Source organism: Struthio camelus, chromosome 3 (genome assembly GCF_040807025.1).
Source record: "Struthio camelus isolate bStrCam1 chromosome 3, bStrCam1.hap1, whole genome shotgun sequence".
Lineage (NCBI taxonomy): Eukaryota > Metazoa > Chordata > Aves > Struthioniformes > Struthionidae > Struthio > Struthio camelus.
In genome coordinates, this window is record NC_090944.1 from 77,586,973 (window position 1) to 77,606,533 (window position 19,561).

General features: G+C 37.4%; 1 protein-coding gene across 5 annotated transcripts in view; it reads right to left on the reverse strand.

The window, feature by feature from the left end:
- TULP4 (TUB like protein 4) overlaps window positions 1-19,561 on the reverse strand; it is a 170,402-nt gene that overhangs the window by 53,349 nt on the left and 97,492 nt on the right. For all 5 annotated transcript variants that reach the window (XM_068938592.1, XM_068938593.1, XM_068938595.1 and 2 more), the window contains 2 exons: window positions 10,002-10,130; window positions 9,183-9,344 (listed from right to left, as the gene is read on the reverse strand). In XM_068938592.1, coding sequence (XP_068794693.1) covers window positions 9,183-9,344; window positions 10,002-10,130 — 291 coding nt within the window. The remainder of the gene's footprint in view (window positions 1-9,182; window positions 9,345-10,001; window positions 10,131-19,561) is intronic.

A 19,561-nucleotide genomic window follows, 5' to 3' on the forward strand; every position in this document is an offset into this window, starting at 1 on the left:
CAGGAAATACATAGAATGGGTGAGGCCAAGCATAACTGCGTCAACATGGAGACAGGGTGAGTATTAAACTGTTACTGAAATGAGGTATTGAAGAAGAATGATTGTCCTCCTAAAAGCATGGAGGAAGCAAGGAAGGATTGATTATCTCTTAGCTGATGCAGCCTTCCACAATCCTGGAGTGTAAGAACACCCACAAGAAACCGGCTCTTGGATCAAGAGCCAGTTCAAGTTGAATCTAAGCAAGAAGAAACACTGGTAGAAACAGTTTTGAAAAATAGAGAGGTACTGCGTCACTCTTCCATTAATGGTATACAATCTCTTCGTGTCAACATAATAGAAAGATCATGTGACATCATTTTCCAAAAATACTACCTTTCATCTCTAATTTACTATGAAACTTGGCTTTGCTTTCCCAGACAAGACCTAGTGCAGAAGCCCACAAGTCTCCTCCTCCAGATGCAATCACTACACTCTTTCTTCCCTATGAAGAGGATTCAAACTGTTCACAGACTTGAACACATCTGACCTAAGCTCAAAACTCCATTCTGACACCCACACTTGCTACTAATTTCCAGAAACTTCATGGATCATACCCCAGTGATAATAAAGTTTAAATGAACCACTCTGGAAGCTACATTTCTTTTTAATCAAAAAGATCACAAAGCTCTGGATGAAACAAATTAGTCCTGGGACCAAAACATTCTCAGTCAAGTGGTTCTTCCAGAAATGGAACGGTTTCTTTCAGAAACACAGATTGTTTCTGACAAATGCTGTAAAACTTTCACAGTTTAGAAAGCTTTTCCTCTGTAAGAAATACGCTTTTGACTCACATGCCCTCTCTTGACCAGCTGAAAGTTTGAAGGCACAAACTAAAGTAAAACAAAATTCCTATCTTATGTAGGACTTCTTGAAAGGAAAGCAGATTCCTGCAGAAGGTGCCACTCTTTCGCAGAACTGTCTAAAAAGCAACGTAAGTATGTGCTGCTGCTTTACACAGGTGGACTGTACATCTGCAACCAAGTTCTTACTGCTTGCCTCACACTGAAGCATAACACAGGTTCAAATAAATATTCCCTGTCCTAAAGAACTTAAGACTTCAGGCTATATAAGCGAGTCTTTGTACATAAACGCAGGCAAGGTGAGAGGAGAGGCAACCTACTTCTTCCTTCCTGACACATCCCACACAGGGACTGGTCATGTTTTTATTTGCATTTATTTTTATTTTGCTGACTCAAACACTGATGCTTCAAAAATGTAAAACAGTACTGGATATGAAAACGCTCAGTGGATGCATTAACTGAATAGCGTAATGAGCCTTTACCTCTTCCTTGAGTTCTGGTTTGTCATTTCCATCAACACCCTTCCTCTCCTGAGTAAGGGAAAGACTTGGTACGGGTACTCAGAGCTTAATAAACCCTAGATTCTGGTCAGCTAAGACAAGGACATTGTGAGCTATCAGAGTGCGAGCTATCAGAGTCTCGCATCAGATGAGGGTGCAGAGTTGCAAGGTGTACTTGTTGAGAGTGAGCTGTATATTCAAATATATTCTGCATCCAAGGGAATGCAAAAATCCATTCACCCACTCACTTTTGCAGTAACAACCATGGAATACCTGCAAGGATAAGCAACACATTAAAATAGTTGTTTCCTTCCTTTCGGCAGAGCCCTTAAAAGAAATGTTTCTTTGTAAGACTCATCTGATAAAATGCTGACACAAAACCTTCAAGGAGCTCCTGAGAAAATCTGAACTATGATGCTATCTGCACACCAGCATCCCCCATCTCACAGCCCTTACGACTAGAGCAAATAGCACTGTCTTGTCAGCTCTCTAAATATCTTGCTGCTAGGGTCGGAATAAAGAGCATTAAGGGAAAGATTAGGCAAGGCACAGATGAAGTTAGTGGGATGAAGAAAGCACATCGAAGCATCACCTTGTTCCTTCAACTACCTTGCTCAACAATTGCGTGTTAACAGTTAGCGTTTCTAATAGAAAAAGCCCCGTCGGGGATAAACCCCAGAGAGATTTGCCAAGGTCCCTAAAGGCACAGATGAACCTGAATGAATACATTCAGGGAGAACGTATTTGGTCTCTAATCTCAAAACAAGAGGCAAAGCCTACTGAATCCTCAGCTGAGGAATCAAATTTGTGCTGTAGCTGCTCATTGCTAGTGAGAAAGGGAGAGTGCAACCAAAAAAAGGTACAACGCACTGAGCTATTTAACTCTTTTCCTTCCTTCTTTTGGAAAGCGGCCTTCTCAGCAGAATGATTCATGAACACCTACTTGAGACAAAATGGCTAAGGAAAGATAATGTTAATGAAACTACATATAGACACCAGAAAAACAGAGAAATCTATTATTTCAGAAATAGCCGTATCACACAGCTTTAAAACAATATAATAAAAAGATATGGAGAGGAAGAAAGGCTAACTAGCACTTAAAATTCACATTACTTTTTCTCATAAAATCTGTCTGTCACTATTATGTGGCATCATAAAAATCAAGTCACCAAGCAGAGAACAAAAACAAAGTGTTACTAGTTTCCAGTACGTATAAATATATACATCAAGAATAGTAAAGTCTCAGCAAAAACATTCAAACATTCTAACTATACATTAAAAATACCATATTTTTCTATAAAAGGATGCGGTAGGACAGGAAACATTCACAGAATTCTTAGCACAAGCTAAGCAGAGATTATTAATTTTAATGGCAAGTCTACTGAAAAGGCCTGAAACACTTCTAAAAATAGTCCAAAATATTAAGTTCAGCTGCAGTAGGTTTTGTTTATCTGTTTGCTTTATGTAACAAACAGATTTATCTTGAAATTCAACTCTCCTTCCCCGTCTTCTTTTTGCATTTTAATGGTTCCGTTCAACTATGCAGCATGTAATGTTAAAATCTTTATACACAACTTACCCATTGTCTGCAGTCCTTGTGGCTTGAATAAACTGCCTGGTTAATTAATGACACTTCTTAAATGCTATAAAAAGCCTGCAGCCATTTTTCTCAGTAATTTGTGTAAATCATCCATCAGTGAAAATAGGTCTTTCATTTCTTTCTCAAAGATTGCAATATCCTACACTGCAACTTTGAGTGGCTCTAATCATTGTAAATATATTTATAAGCCCATCTGATAGTCTCTCCACTCAGAACTGTTGAGGGAAAAGATGTATTTCTGTATGTTAAGACATAATACAGATATTTCCTGGCATTTTAAAGACTCCTTTATGTGAACATAAAAAGGCCCTTAGTAGGAACAAGGAATATTCTAATAAAGACCAAAGTCATTGCTTAGACTTTCAAGTTTTACTGTTTGTAGGGTTTTTTCATTTTCTCCTTCCAGCCCTTCCAACACTGAGAATAATTAAGGTAAATATTTCCCTATTCCATACTCTCCCCGTTGCCAGTTTGTAGTTTTCTTTCATCGTTCTGTCAACTCATTAGAAGACTGTCTTCCAAGACTTTTTTTTCCACACAGCTAGAAGTCTGAGCAAAAATCAATGTGACTACTGCAAAGTAACACCTGCCTGAATCAGATACGTGCTACAGCACCTGATTAAAACCAAAATGGTAGAGCAAATGGAAGCACAAATTCCTCGTTCCAGAACACCAGGCAAAAGAGGATGTAGGTGGGAAGATGACATTAGGGCACAAGTAGATGTAACGTTTTCAAAGATTTATAACTCCCTTACTTTTAAGGTATGTTCTGGAAGCTATGATAAAGCCACCATTCCTTCTTTTAGCTTAAGAGTTGTTCAAAACAACTCTTCCTCTGAAAAGGTGGTAGCACCTGTGAACCATATACTACTGATGAAGATGAGACGATCCCAAAGTGGATTGTACTACAGTGGCAATGGATTTATTAGATAAATTTCCCGCAAGGACTAAAGCCACACCAAAACTCTTTATGGAAGCTGAGAGACAAGTTTGCAAAAAACCTCATGCCACTTAAAATAATTTGATAGCGCTTCTTGTTAGTTAGCTGATACTTCTAGGCCCAAGGCTTGAAGCTGTGGTGCTTCCATCTGCAGTGATTTGGGGAAAATATTGAAACATTTTAACTTCATACTGCAAAGCTATCACTGCGAAAATTGATGTCTCATAAACCTCTGTCGTAACCTGAATTCATTTTGTTGACGTGGCCTCAGCACAGCCCCCGTTAGATCAGACAGACCAGCTAATGGCAAGTTCAATCATTTAGTCAAGATACACTACCTTGGGGAACAGATTTGCCTTAGCTGGGGGAGAGGAGATAAATACAGAGAGCATGAAAACGATCAGCAGTAAAACAGAAGGTAATGACAAGAGCATGTTAGACAGGACTAATGGTGGGAACGGTGCTGTTGATTTGACTTGTAAGGCCTCTGAAGTACGAATTGTGCCATAGGTTCTGTTTCATTGCAGTGACTTGGTACAACACGGCATCAATCCTAATACAGACGTGTAAGACACTAATGCTGTATCAGTATACAGATCCCACCTGGTCTGGTGGCATCACTGGAACTAGAAAGCAGCATTTTCCTCTCCTTTCTGGGTCCAGGATTCCATTTTGAAATTCAGGATATTTAAGACTGAATTTAGGAACTGAAGCCTGCCTCTGTCTCACGGCTGTCATGAAAAAACATGTTGAAGCTTCTGTGGTTGCTATGGGAGAAGGGATGGCAAGCTCTGGGAGCAGGAGTGACTAACAATGTAGAAACTGTCTTCTTCCACAGCTATTGCAAACTACAAAGGATAAAAAAAAAATTGCAAAAATATAGGCCTTCTGCATCCTATATTTTGAGAAAAATCATTTTCATTTGCTTGCAAATTGTCAGTAAGCACTCTTGGTCTCATAGGTTAACCAAAATGTCCTTTCACCTCTTTTCTTCCTATGTCTCTAAAGACCTTGCAGTGCACGCAATATCTGTACCTAATGCTGTGCTTGCTCTCTACACCACTGTGAGCAAAATTTATATGATTAGACAAAGAGAACAGCTCCAAAATAGGGCCCTATATTTACACATTCTTTATACTAATGCACATTATATTGTGATGGAACTATATATGACATTGTTACCTTTAATATTGTACCTGGCAGGATGCAAATTAAATTCGGTAACTGCTTGTATACTCATTTTCAAAGGAAACAGAAGAGAGCACACTGGTAAAGTTCACACATACCCCTTATCTGTCATATCCAGGTCAAAGAGAATCCTGAAAAGTCCCTCAATTTCCACAAATAAAAAGCTCAAAACGGGAAAAGAGGAGGGAAAAATAGAAATAGGATCATACAACCACCAGAAAAGTCTAACAATTTCCACTAGCTAAGAGGTAGGAAACAAATGCAGAATAATAGCACCTCTTGGGATATTAGCTACAACAACAGAACATGGCCTCTTTGAGGAATTCCAATGTATTTATTCATTTTCACCAAGGCTTTCCTCTCTTGGAGAGTGACTTCCTTCTGATTCCCTTCTCACACACAGAAGCAGTGAGCAGAAACAACCCCAGCGCAGCCCAGGGCATTACACCATATCGCCATCAGCAAGAGGATAATCAGACCCCTCTACAGTTCTTATCCAGTTCTCTGACAGTGTCTTTCTTCTGCCATGAATAGGGATAAACCTCTTTATTAGGTAAAAACATAACAAATTAAGAAATGGAAGCTTTTCACAATCCTCCAACAGGGAGCAGCAGGGGCAGAGAGCGAGGCAGAAGGTGAGGGAAAGGCAGAGGATGCCTGAGGAGGGCAGAAGCCGATAGAAAGATATCACTAGGAGCTGACCAAACACACAGGAAGGAAGGTGAAGCAGTGGAAAAATATTTTATATGACTTGCTGGCTTAGGAGAGCGCTTCAATTATTTATTGACTTTGCTTCTATAATTATAAATAAACCATTAGGCCAGACAAAATTCAGGTTTTTCCCATTTGGGAATTCATTCAATCTACTTGGTATGTACACTCCCTCTTTGCAAACAAGCAGGGTAAGAACCTGATAGTCCTGTGGAACTGTCTCAAGACAGGGTACAGGATTCTCCTGTAAAACTTAGCATTTCAAATTCACTTTTCATCCCTACGTGGTCCCAGGTAATTCTTCTCACCAGAAAAAAAAACTGCATAATCCTGAGGAACCAGGTCCTCAAAAAAAAAAAAAAAATCTGTCAGTGTCCTTCACTGGTAAAATCATCTCGTGACATATGATGCTGAGAAATAAAGCGTTGCAGCAAATCAGATCATATTAACTGCCTATGACTCATAGTAGGTTTGTACCCAACATACAAGGCAGAACTCAAGATATCATGAAAAATCATCAGAGCCACAAATTGTGAGTCATATCATTCCCTTCCTAAAAGGAGATGCAGAACAACTATACCTACTACTAATAAATCAATGACTCCCGCAAGGCAAATTACATTCCAAGTTATTTGAAACATAAAACCATATGTTCAACTTCAACAGGCCAATACTCAACCCAGGCCATCTCTCCAACTATCATCCTGTCTCTAAGTTCTCAAAAGAATTTGGCAAGTATTAATTACGGAGTTTCAATCACAGATGGCATCAGCCACTTCCTTGGATGTTTCACCTGCAAACTGATACTGGAGCATAGCAGCAAGACATCCAGCAGCCACACACACCCTGCCACAACCACAGACACAGTTAAGAGTTAGACTCTCTATTTGCAGCATTTGACCTAAATACTGACAGCTTAACTATATGACAAAACAAGATGGTTAGTAAAACTGTAGCTCATTCTTTTCCTCCAAAGGAAAGATGGTAGCAGGACATTCTCCTCCTCTTGCAGGGGCTGCTAGAGAGCAGCAGCAAGGAGCTACGGCGTAAGCGATAAGACTACTGGTTGGACACATGGGAGAAAAGATGGAAAATGAGAACTGGAAGAAAAGATGAGGATGAACATAGGAGAGGACTGAGTGGCAAAAGTTAAGAAAACTAGAAACTGAGGTGAGCAGAAGTAATGCATGTGGAAACCTCCCATTTACAAAAGAACTAGGACTGAATTTCCCATCATCTCTCCCAAAAAATGAAACGGAATTCCCAAACTAATATCTATGCTGGTATTTTAGACAGACTACATCAAACAATTTTTTATGAGGACAATAGAAAACTGATACTGAACAATAAATTCTCATTGGAAATTTAACTTTCAAAGCTAATTCTGTTAAAGGTCATGGCAACATGGAACGTAATGTTTTTCAGGAATACTTTCAGAAGCAATTTTTGTGTTGTCAGAAGGGTGACAAAGAATATTATGAAAATATAAATTTAAATTTTGACATTTATCTTTCACTCTCTGAACTGACAAGCAGATTACATTACGTGATAGGCAAGATGCTGAAGCTACTTTAGAGTAGTCTGATCTCGTTTGTACAGATACAAATCTGGCTAACTACCGACAGCAGAAAAATTAGATAAGGATGTAAGCTAGTGAGAGCATGCATTTCTGCATGTGCCTGTGTGTAATATATGCCGTCCTTTTTCCCCAAAATTTTTATTTATTTTTTTAGTATGAACTGTGAGCGTAGTCTCTTGCCTTGTGCCTTCAAAGGCAGAAACATTTAAATATGTATGAGAAGATCTCGTCTCTCCACCAACTCTGGAGAACAGTAAGGTTCGTCACCAGCTAAACATGCAAAACCCGTAGTGTAGAGAGTTGTGCAGAGCAACATCATGTCCATGCCTGGTTTTGGTCTCTATTTCAGTGAGTTTGTTAGCAGCAGAATCTCTTAACTCAAGCAAGTGATTTTCACCCAACTGGAATTGGCCATTATGTTTAGAAGTGCTTATCTGGACACTGAACAAATGTTCGTTTTCTGGAGTAAACACTTACGAAGCATCCAGATTAGAAAGTACAAACATACTGGCTAATTTGAATTAAAGGAAGTCAGTCCTCCCAAATTAAACACTCAAGTGAAGATATTTCCAAATACAGCAGTGAACTACAAGCGCAAATCATACAAAGGGAATAGCCTCATGTTTAAAACATAGGAGTGAGAGCTATTAGATCTTGGTTTCCCTTCCTACTTCTGCTGCTTGTCTTTTCCTCTTGATCTTGAGTAAATTATTTATTGTTAAGACTTAAGCTTCCTCAGATTCAGAAAGAGGCAGTTAGGCACTCTGGCTTGAAAGAGCAGTGTTGTAATAATTAATTCATTATTCTTTCCGGAGCACTCTAAAAATTATTAGATGCTGCTGTAGAAATGCACATTACCAGTGCTATTATACTCCACTAGCAATTCCCAAAATAACTCTGCATATATCTTGCACGGATTTACAGTATTCCAAATTAAAGACAATGATACCTTGAGTCTTAGATCAGTACCTTTTTATGAAGGTGCAAAGTGAAGGCAGGAAAATAATCTAATTTTGAAAATAATACAATTTCTCTTTGCACTAGTCTACCACTATCATTTCCTTCAGTACTGTATTACGAACACAGTAACTATAAGGACAGGAAGCACATGGAAGAAAAGATCGCTCAAGTAAGTTCAACAGTTGAATGGCAAAGGGCCACTGTAAATTCTGCAAATGAAAACCAATGCGCTAGCTCAAGCCCCACTAGAAACGGTGACATGTCCAACATCATATGCCTCACTAGAAAAGCAGTAAAGAAGAATTTTATAACTGGCTTTTTCAAAGCTCAGCAAGTTTTGAATTCAGTGCTTTGAAAAATCACCTTTTCAAAATTATTTTGTTTGCATAAGGCTAAGAGAGACCTTAAAGGTGTCTCTGACGCTCAAAATCAATTCAATCCACTTGCTTATGTGATGGCAAACATAACTGTATCTGTGAATTGGACTGCCTTTGCTGTAAGTGCAAATTGGGCAGCTGTACAGTGAAATGACCAGTCAGATATTTACTAGGCAATGCTGTATCTCTGCTCACCTGCATATTTTCAAGATAGCTGCATCAACAAATTAGGGGAATAATTCCAGATTCCTGTCTCAAACTAACTTTGAAATAAGACTGCATGGGAATTGGAGTGAAAAGTGATGATAGGTAACTTGGTATATTAGCGTATTTGCCTAATGATGACGAATTAAATTTTCATTATCTGCACAAACGTTGGTTTTGAGGGGAAACTATTCCTACAAACAACTTATTTAACAACTTTTAAAGACGTATATTCCATAGCATATCAACATGATATAATTTACAGCCTCTAAAAGCCCCATTACCTGTTGGTCATCTGGAGTCCATATACCACAGGTGATCTGACTCTCCAAGTTTATTTCTGAAGACCAGTGCCTTTGTCCGCTGACTGAACCGACCAGCACAAATCCGTCTCTATAGGAGATAAGTGCTTGAGTCCCATCATGGCTCCATGTAAAGTCGCTTACCTTAACATTTTAAAGATAAGAAAATAGATATTATGGCCATGTAGTAGTTTTTATTGTTTTAAGGCAGTATTGTACAGAACCAGATAGAACTGCTGGCAGTTATCATTATCCACAGTTTAATCACAGGGCTTTTTTTTTCCCCCCCTCAACAATAAAAGCTAACATACTGTCAATGCAAGACACGATGACACTTTCTTTAAAAAGGCATTTTGTACACAAATGGATGGGAGTTAGAAGAGGATTCAGAAATTTCTTTGTACCCTTATACACTGAAAAACAGCACATTTCCAAAAAAACAGTCACTGGAATGCTGAATTGATATAATTGAAAAAAATAGTGTAGTTTTGCAAAAACAACAATGGATGATTTACTCTCACTTAATATTTAAAAACAAGGCAAAAGACTTCAATACCACAGAAGGTTTTTTTGCCTAACGCAGAATTTTAATATGCATTTGTGAAAGTCAAAACCAGTTGGATAAAGTATCTGTCCTTGTAAATTATCTTTGTGACACTTCTTGCCTACTCCTTTCAATAAAGAAATGTTTTGTTTTCTTCTCTGCTTTCCTAAATGCATACAGAACCATTCACCTTCCTTGTCATTTTATGTCTCTCAGGACTTGATCGTTCTTGACTAAGAAGAAATATTCATACCAACCTGTGCTCCACGATCATTCACAAGCTCCACAGACCATCTGCCTTCATATTGTATCCAAACAAATATTCCTCCATCTGCATCACAGGTTGCTAGTTTCTGAAATGGTTCATTCCATCTCACCAGCACAACCTAAAAAGATTATAAACAACAACAGCATTACCCACACTGTATACAGTGCTAACAACGATTTCACAAGAATCCGTTAAATAATACTGCAAAACAAACGATGCCACATTTAAACTCTAAATAAGATCTACAGAATAGTGATTTTAGCACAACACTAGGCAGCTCTCAAGAAACAGCTGAACTCATTTTATCACGACTGTCAGGCAATGCAGAATCTCTCACCGTTAAGCCTTTTTGGAAGGCATCGCACGCTCTTAACAAGAACATACTATACCATGCAATGTAGGACTTCATTACAGAAACAGCAAACCAAAGGCCCCATATAAACCATCCAGCACACTTTCAAATGATTTCCCTCCTCATAACATCAAAGACTATGGTCAAATTCTGAACTCTGCTGACTTCAAGTGAAGTTGAATGCACTGATATCAGACTGAGTTTGAATTCTCAAAGCAACAGTGACATGAAAAAAATTCTAGAGTCCCAAATCATTAAAATATAGAAGTTTCACAGAAAAGTTTGAGTGTGGAAGGAATATATTATAAGCAGCTAGGTTGAGGTTGCACTCTGTACCTTCTCTCTAAACAAGAATAGCACAAATTTTTCAAAATTCTGTTTCACTTTATTATAACTTACATATACAGAGCCATCACTTCATCTACCCTGAGGCAAAATGCAACAATTATGTAATTGTATTCGCCAGTGATGCCTGACAGTAGTATAAAAGAAATGAAGAAAGTAACATATGTAACATAAGGACAATACTATAAGATCTTGAGTTTTAAAGACTGGGAGCAGCTACAGCTAACACTGACTCTAACTATAGTTGAAGATACGTATCATCACTGAAAGTCAGACCTATCTAATGCTTGGACAACCCCCAGACTGGACATCTCATAGATAAAACAGAATAAAATACTAGAGGAATATAGGAACAACAGATAAAACTAATGACTCAAATAGTGTTACGTATTTCAACCAATACCAGCAAAAGTGCTACTATCAGTCTTAAAATTGCCCTGTTTTGTCTGGCAAAGATTCAAGATGAGCATATGATGTTATAGATTAGACATACCAGTTGACTTAATGATATGGATTATGGATAAAGTGACAGCAATTAAATTGATGTGGCTTGTCTCTTTTCTCTTTCAAATAGGATCCTTGTTAAAACCTGAAGATAACTTTTGATTCAATTTCTATCCAACCCGTACCTGTATTTTCTTTGAATTTGACAGAACATCCCAGGATATATTTAAATGTAAATAAGATTAATTAGAGCTTATCTCCCTCCATTCCAATTAGATCCAAATTAGTGTCTTCCAAAATCTTTGTCTGGTGAGCTACAAAGGTCAAAATACCAATAAGCCGGTGGCTTTAAGGGCAACAAACATTCTGCTTCATAATCAGAGATGAAAGGAAGACAAAGATTTCATATGCCTTGTGATAACATGTTCATAAGGAAGTAATTTCGTAAGAGCACTTGAACATTCAACTTTTTTTAAACACAGAGCAAACGTTACCATTTTATGAGGTCATTTTAAAGACGTTTCTGTCATTTACGTTTAACTTCTGACCACAGGGGCAGACTTCCCAATTGCTTTAAGTATCTCCAGCTTCATTTTAGGACATTTAGCATACCTGAAGCAGACATAAAGAAAGGAATAAGGACTGTCCTAAGTATTAAGATGGCTTTTGGCTTTAATGTTGGCTAAAATGTAAAATGTATGAAAATATGCCCCATTGATACCACACTTAAATAATGTATAAGCTTTGTACTGCTCTCTGCAAAGAGGAATTTTACTGCTAACCCATAAACCCAAAGATAACATTACTTCCACTAACAGCTTCAACTCACAGAGGCCCCATTTTGACTTCTGTAACTTTTATGGTTCCCTGCTTGCCAGCTTAGCGTCTTCATACAGCTACTCAGGACTGAACTGTTTTATCTTCTTTTGAAATATCATTTTTCATTGTTTTATTGCCAACTTCATTTTAGGGGATTAAATTTAATTAATACTAAAGGTGCTAGAAACTCTCTGACTACCTATTATATTGGTATGAAGACAGCAGAATTAGCAAAGAAAACCTTTGAAGCCCACTCTTCATGACAAATTGAAGCTTTGTCTTTATGACACTGCTGTAACTTTCACATTAGGAATTAAAAATCATTAGGTTTATACACAACTCATTTATTACTTCCTAATTTGAAAAATCAAAACCAGATATTAATGCAAGTGCTCCTGCTATACGCTAGGGCTTTGAATAAGTCATCCCCATGCAGAAGAAAGACGTGTAAGCATCTGCGTCCACCCTAGAAATTTGGGTGGATAAAGACAATACCATCCTTTTAGAAAAGTTAAAACAAACAAGCAAACAAACAAGGTTATTTATCAATGAAAGATACGTTGTACGGAAGTCATCATGATTTCATAAGCATATATATTATTGTGTAAGAAAGCTGGCATAATTTACTAGGTGAAATAGCAAATATGCAGTTTCACAAACTGCTTACGTTTCTGCTTCAAATGTTGGTTTCCCAGAAGGTTCTGAGGCCATCGATGCCAAACAAAAATTCATGCAGAGACCAAAGCCCAGAACACAAGCACCATGGGGTTGTCACTGCCACCTCCTACCAAAGGCTACAGAGTCCCAGTTTGAGAACGCTTCCCTGAAAGAGCAACTCTGAAGATGCTTCTTTCTTTTCTCCCACAGAATCCTACTACACAGACACGTTCACTTCTGCATCCCCAAGGGCTTTTATTAATGCGGGTGTACAAGAAAAAAAAAAACTTCAGGCAGAACCAACTCTTCACCTCCATCCCTTCTGGCAATATTTATGTCGCATGCCCTCTCACGGACATTCATCTCAATTACTCAGCATAGCAACACTTTCCAGCGCGTGTGGGACTAATCGCCAAGCTCTGCTAGTGTTCACCAACTCAGCAGTGAAACCATACAGCAGCAAAGCAATGGCTCTATAAGCACACCTGTAATAAATCATAGCAAGCAGGTAGTGCAACTTATTACCAACAGGTATTTCTTTACAGCTACTGTTCCAGACTAAGTTATACGAACTCACATAAAATGCAACCTTTTCTAGTCCTATTTTAGATCTCTGGTTATTCATTTTAATTTTTTCTAATAGAAAAACACTCCTCTAGTAGAAATGATTGAAAGAAGTGGTTAAGTACAAAACTGTAGCTTGAAGTTAGGAGCATTTATAATGTGAAAAGTATGTTAATGAAAATAAAATATTTTTGCTTCAATTTGTTAAAATAATAATTTGAGGTTGAAAAAGGAAAATCCTGCAAAAATTTCAAATGCTTCTGCTTGGGGAATTTGAAATGGATGTAACATTTTCCTCTCCAGAATTTTCACTTATGAGATAGGAAATATGGAATTAAGAGTAGCCTGGAAGAGATATGTGCAAGAGGCATAAGTACATATAAATCCAGAGTTAAACCAGACCAGAATCAATTCAAAAAAAATACCAAAATTCAACTAAAATAATCTAATCCTGAATTCCATAACAAATGACAACTTTTGTGAGAAGATTATTTTGATTAAGGTTCATTTTCAACCAAATACTTCCATTGTAAAAATTCTGGCCAGGTTTAGGGAGAACCAAGGCACCCACATGAAGGCACCTGCAGCCTCAGTCACACCCCAGCCAGAACTCCTGCAACTCACAGAATTCATTCCTGGTCAATAAAACAATAGTTGGTGAAATCTTGGCCCCTAGAAGTCATGTGGTAACCTCAAGTGGATTACAACTTGATTATATCAGGAATTAGTAACTATCTTCATGCTTTTTTTTTTAATCATCTTGGATATCTTTATGTTATCTTCCTTTCAGCCTTCTCACAGTTACATTCTTATCTAGTCGTCTTGGCTGCTCAGAGACAATTTGTTCTCAACACAAAAATCTTGATAATATATTAAAAGAGAGGCCAATTAAGAAAGAGAAAATATTTTTACCATGATTTGGAGGACTAACCTACATAGGTAAGTTTCCTTATACTGTATGAAGTGAAAGACATCATTATTCTTATTAGACAAAAATAGGGAATGATCAGTCATCCTGTTTCAGATAAAACGAGAGGGCTGATCAAGCGGCCTAAGAATACTGTATTTCCAACCTACCTAATACAAAATCAAGAGGCTTAATGATACAGCAAAATAAGGACTTCTAAAAAGCTCATTAAAAAACATTGCACCCAATTTTGATTAGGGCATGCACTTTGAAAATACAAACCTGATGGGGTTACACATCATCACTTCTTGCAGCTTGGAAGCTTAGTTCAAAGAATTAAAAAGAAATTGTGAGTTCCCTCATGTTCTCTGCTGTGAAGGTACCAGCTCACTATTCATCCCGGTTTGTATCAACCATTTCGGTTCCACTCAGAGCCAATACTGACCCTTGCAGAGCCGGTGGAAAAGACAGTGGAAGCCACTATTTCCTTATATGATTCCAGACCAGATTTCTGCTATTTCTCCTCTTTAGTTGTTTTCTTTCATGCAGCTTGACCTCTCTACATGTACTTGAGCAACTCTCTTTAGATCAGATTCCATTTCTTCTTATTGCCCTTGAATTTCACTGCTCCTTTTTAATAAACATATAAATTTTAATTTGCTAGTCTCCAAAAGCGGCATTTTCTTCTCCTGTCCAAGAGCTTCTAAATAAAACACTGGGTTATTAATCTTCTACTTCTTATTAAAATTCTGCTTCAAAACATCTACAGTTAACCATAAACAAGACTGTGCATTCACTACATGTGTTATGGATTAATCATGAATGAAATAACTGATAAGTCTTTTGCAAGAGAAATGTTGTGCAAACAAACTATAGTTTATGAACCACAGTTACTTGTACTCACTTCACAGACACTATTTGGAAAAAAGCCTTGTCACGTGGCAAAGAAAACATCGGTATTGTTCCAAGTAAAAAAGCAACAGATAACACTTTTTTTTAAGACTATATATTTGACTATGTTTTAAAATTTCCATTTTCACTTCATTTTATTCTGTCTAATGGTTTTTGGTCCACTACTACAAATAAGAAAACAAAGTCCAATCAACCTCTGGCCTGGGAGACTGTAAAATTTCTTAGCGACACAATGCCACAGAAAGACCATCATCCAGCTAGCAATGTTACTATTTAATTGAAAGTTTAGACAAGGAATTTTAAGTAACTGTATATTTTTGGATTGGCAAATGTGATTTATAGCAAATGCAACTTCTTTCCAACAGAAGCCAGGCTGTGTGATTTAAATCCATTCCATGATACAACCAATTTAATAAAACTGTTTCATATTTTATGACAAAGTACTAGAATTTGCTTAAAATTACAGCATTCTGAGAGCTTCTGTTATTCCTTAGTTCATCATAGATTTTGGAGGAGATGGCTGAAAATATTATATCAAACCACCTTCAAACAGCAGAAGTCTTTGATCCAAAATGCCATAGAATATTCATTACTGAAATCTTATCTCTGTGGCTCTTAAAATATACGGTATATAATTGCTATAGCGGTGAGGGACAAACACCTAGAGAAAATAAATGGATGAACAGCAAAAGCAATTAGTTCCTAGAATTCCATATCAAATTTAGAATGAGATGACAGATTTTATTACAGAAAGGGAACTACACTCCCTGTAATTGTATTACTTTCCATTTCTATTCTCCACTCATTTTACCGGAGAGCAGGCATATGCTATGAAAGATACAGGTGGTCTTTAATATTGATTTTCACTTACTAGCATAAGCTATGGAGATCTGCTAATATATGGAATATTGCAGCAACCAAGAGTAGAGAATAGCTGATGGAAAACACTCAGTCACAGCACTATTGGCTACACGCACAGAACCAAGTTCCTTTATCCGCCATGAGCCCTTCTGAAACTACAAGTGAACTTTGAGGGTGCACAGGATTTGATGCATTGTACTCCATTAAGCATATACATCATTACACATTGAATGCAATTGCTGGCCTTTTTTTCCTAACGAATCATATTACATTTCTAGTGCTATTGAGAGTGATGATGAATCAGCCTTAGAAGCAGTGAAGGCAAAAGACCTGACTGTTTTGAAGACAGAAATAGAGAAACTAATGAAGGAGGTTATGTTGCATAATGCCTCTGATCGCAAAGCACAGGACTCAGTAATTTGAAAACTTCTTCCAGTCCTGTACTTTTATGAAAGTACTTAAGCTGCACATCTGGTAGAGATTTAAAATAAAACACAAAATGCTACAACTACAAAATGAATTATTAGTCATCTCTAACAAATTTTTTACATGTAACATTAATACACAGCAGAGAGACATACTTGATAAAAGCAGTACAAAGGGCATGTCTTCAGCTCTCCATACGAGTGTGTTACTTAAGGGCTGAAACAAAGCTTCAGGAAAGGGAACTGGAAAAAGTGTCTAGAATCAAAGTATCACCTATCTGCTGTATTGAGCAATCATATTATGCAATTGCCTAGTAAGCAGATTGAGCTCCACTCATATTTACAAATATATAGAAATCATGCACCTAGTGTGTATAGTACATGCAATACACCAGCCCATCCTGTGGTTTATTATTGGCAACATAGATGAAGGGATGCGTAAGCATATATATCAAGTAAAAAGATGAGCGCACATCAGGGAACAGAAATGAAACATAAGAGCAAAGGGATCAATGAAATCAATAACAACATTTATTTGTTAATATAGTCCAGTGTGCCTCTCTATAGATAATATACATAGATCTGCATCTCCACATAGTGGGTGTATACGTGTATACACATGACATACATATTATAGGGATGTGTGTTCATGCACACACATGCCTATCAAATCCTTAAGTAAACTGTGCCATTTTGCACACTTGCTGGCATGAAGAAGTTAACAATTTTAAGCAGTTTTTTACAATTAGAATTGTAAAATTTTACAATTCGGCAGTGACAATGGGTGCCCCAAATAAGCTGTAGGGTTACAGTTAAGAAGCCAGTTCTTCTCACTGTACGTTACCTATAACCAATGCGTGGTTCGAAACTGTATTTCAAGAATACCTAGACTTCAGAATCCTATTCCTGACCCACAACCCACTACTGCAAACAAAATTGCCTCAACCAACAATTTCAGGGTTGCTTCCCAGAAGACCCCACAGAGAGACAGTCTGAGACTTAATTCATAGGAGCACAGTGCTTCAACCTCCCCAAAATAAAAGTGGCTCTGTCAAACACAAAGATTTACTATTTACTATCATTTAATAATCGTTTAAAAAAATTAATCAAATATAATCATCACCAGCATAAACATAAGCATTTCTGAAAGAGCAGCTCAACTTCACTGGTCTAATTTTGACAGTACTGAAGTGGTGTTGAAATCCTGCCTGTACTGAAAGAGAACTTCTAATTAACGCATAAGTGCTCTTAGTTATATGATAATTATTAATCACACAAAGTAATAGCACTGAAAGTATTTTTTATATAATACTGTTTACATAAAGATTACAATTCAATTTTGTTCTCCTCCAAAAGAAAACTTTTTAAATTCTGAACACTATGTATGAACAGGAGAAATCATTTTTTAAGTTACAGTCATTCCCAGCTAAGAAAACATGACAAAGACTGAAAAAACAACACAATTAAGAAATATAGAAAAGGTTATTTAAAGTTAGCATTTTTCCTTTAATTAATCGCAAACAGCAGTTCAGAATTCTACTTTGTTGTACCAGATTTGTCTGGATCCTTCCCATTTTGTACCCCCATCAACCACTAGATAACTGAAATATATTAACATCTATATTGAGTTAAGGTAATAAAGAAAGTAAATCCACCCTGCTAATCTTATTGTTAAATGCAAATACTTCTCAAAACACCTTAAAATCTTGCTCTCCAGAACAGGTCTATTCTAAAATTAGAATTTGAACCGTGGGCAGTTTAGTCCACTAAGCTCCTCCTATTCAAAACTGACTATCAGACGTGATCTTTAAAGAAAGAATAAAAAAAAAAAAAAGGATGGGCAGATTAATTGTTAAAATCGACATGCAAATCTGAATAGCCCCCTATTTTACTGCTCTTATGCTTAAAAAGCTCAGTTTGAGTATCAATCAACTGCATGCAAGTCTCTACCCCTTTCACTAAATGGTGTACGATACAGTTACATGATTAGTTCCGTTATCCTCATTAAAGTCTCACAGCGTAAGTCAGAAAAACCACCTGGCAGGATACATCACTCTCTGGAATTGGTACAATACACACCCGGCTGCCAGGGATTTAAAACAAAACCCATTTCCTCAAATTACCGTCGTGTCTTCCACGGCTAATGAGCGCCCTCTCAGCTGGCTAACTCAGCCAGGGAAACCTGGAAGACGCAAGCGCTATTCAAACTCTGCCACCGACTGTTTGCTTCGGCTGGGACAAGTCATCAGTTCAGCTCCTCAGTTTTCTTATAGGTGTGAAAGGCAAGTCGCGGTGCCCATCCTGCAGCCAGGTTCCTTCACACACACTTCACTGTGCCTTAGGTACACGTGTTCTGTGGCAACCAGGGCGTTCACAATGGCAAATATGCGTTTTTCGGTGTTTTAAAATATACAAGTAATTTTGTGGTTCCAGAGAGTCCGTACCTGAACAATGTATCTTTGTTAATTTTTAGGAAATCTGCTTTTGCATTTGTTTAGTTCAGTGAAACAAAGTTCAACAATTTTTTAAATATTAGTATTTTAAAAATAAAGGCTGTTTGAGTTTCTCCCTCCTCATTTCCCATACACTGTTTGCAATTTTTCTCACTTTCATTTTCAGCTATGACCTTCACTTTTTCCCAAGATGTCAAGATAGTTCTCTCCATTCAAACTAGTTCAATCATGCAGATAAGGAGCGTTACATAAGAATTCTTCCTACTAATAACACTAGACAAAAATTAGCAGATGTGGTAGTCACCTAGCCTACTTCTCTTAGGGTGGCACTCATACATCCTACTATCCCACTTTTCTTATATCGTATTCTCTAATGATACCCTCACTGTCTTTCACACACACACACAGAGCTTTGACTTTTTTTCCAGAGACATTACGCCGAGCTGTAAGTGCTCTGCTTTACGTACGTAACTGTCAGTTTCCAAGCTACAATATGCATAAAGGAATTATTATTAAGAAAGGAAACTACTACTATGAATAACAAACATTGTGCTGCAGCTAAAGAACTGCAAATGTACAACAGTCATGTCTAGATTTCTTGCTTTCTTTCCTCCATCTTTCATTATTTTTGTTAAGCACATTAAAGCAAAGTCATGGCTCCTGCTGAAGAGTGCAGAAAAAGCTTCTCAAATGTCAGAATTAAGGCATTTGAGGAACAGTTTCATACAGATTGTTTCACATTTTTGTCCATTAAGAAAAGAAATCTACAGGGAAAAAAAAAATCCTTAGAACAGATCAGGAATGAGCTGT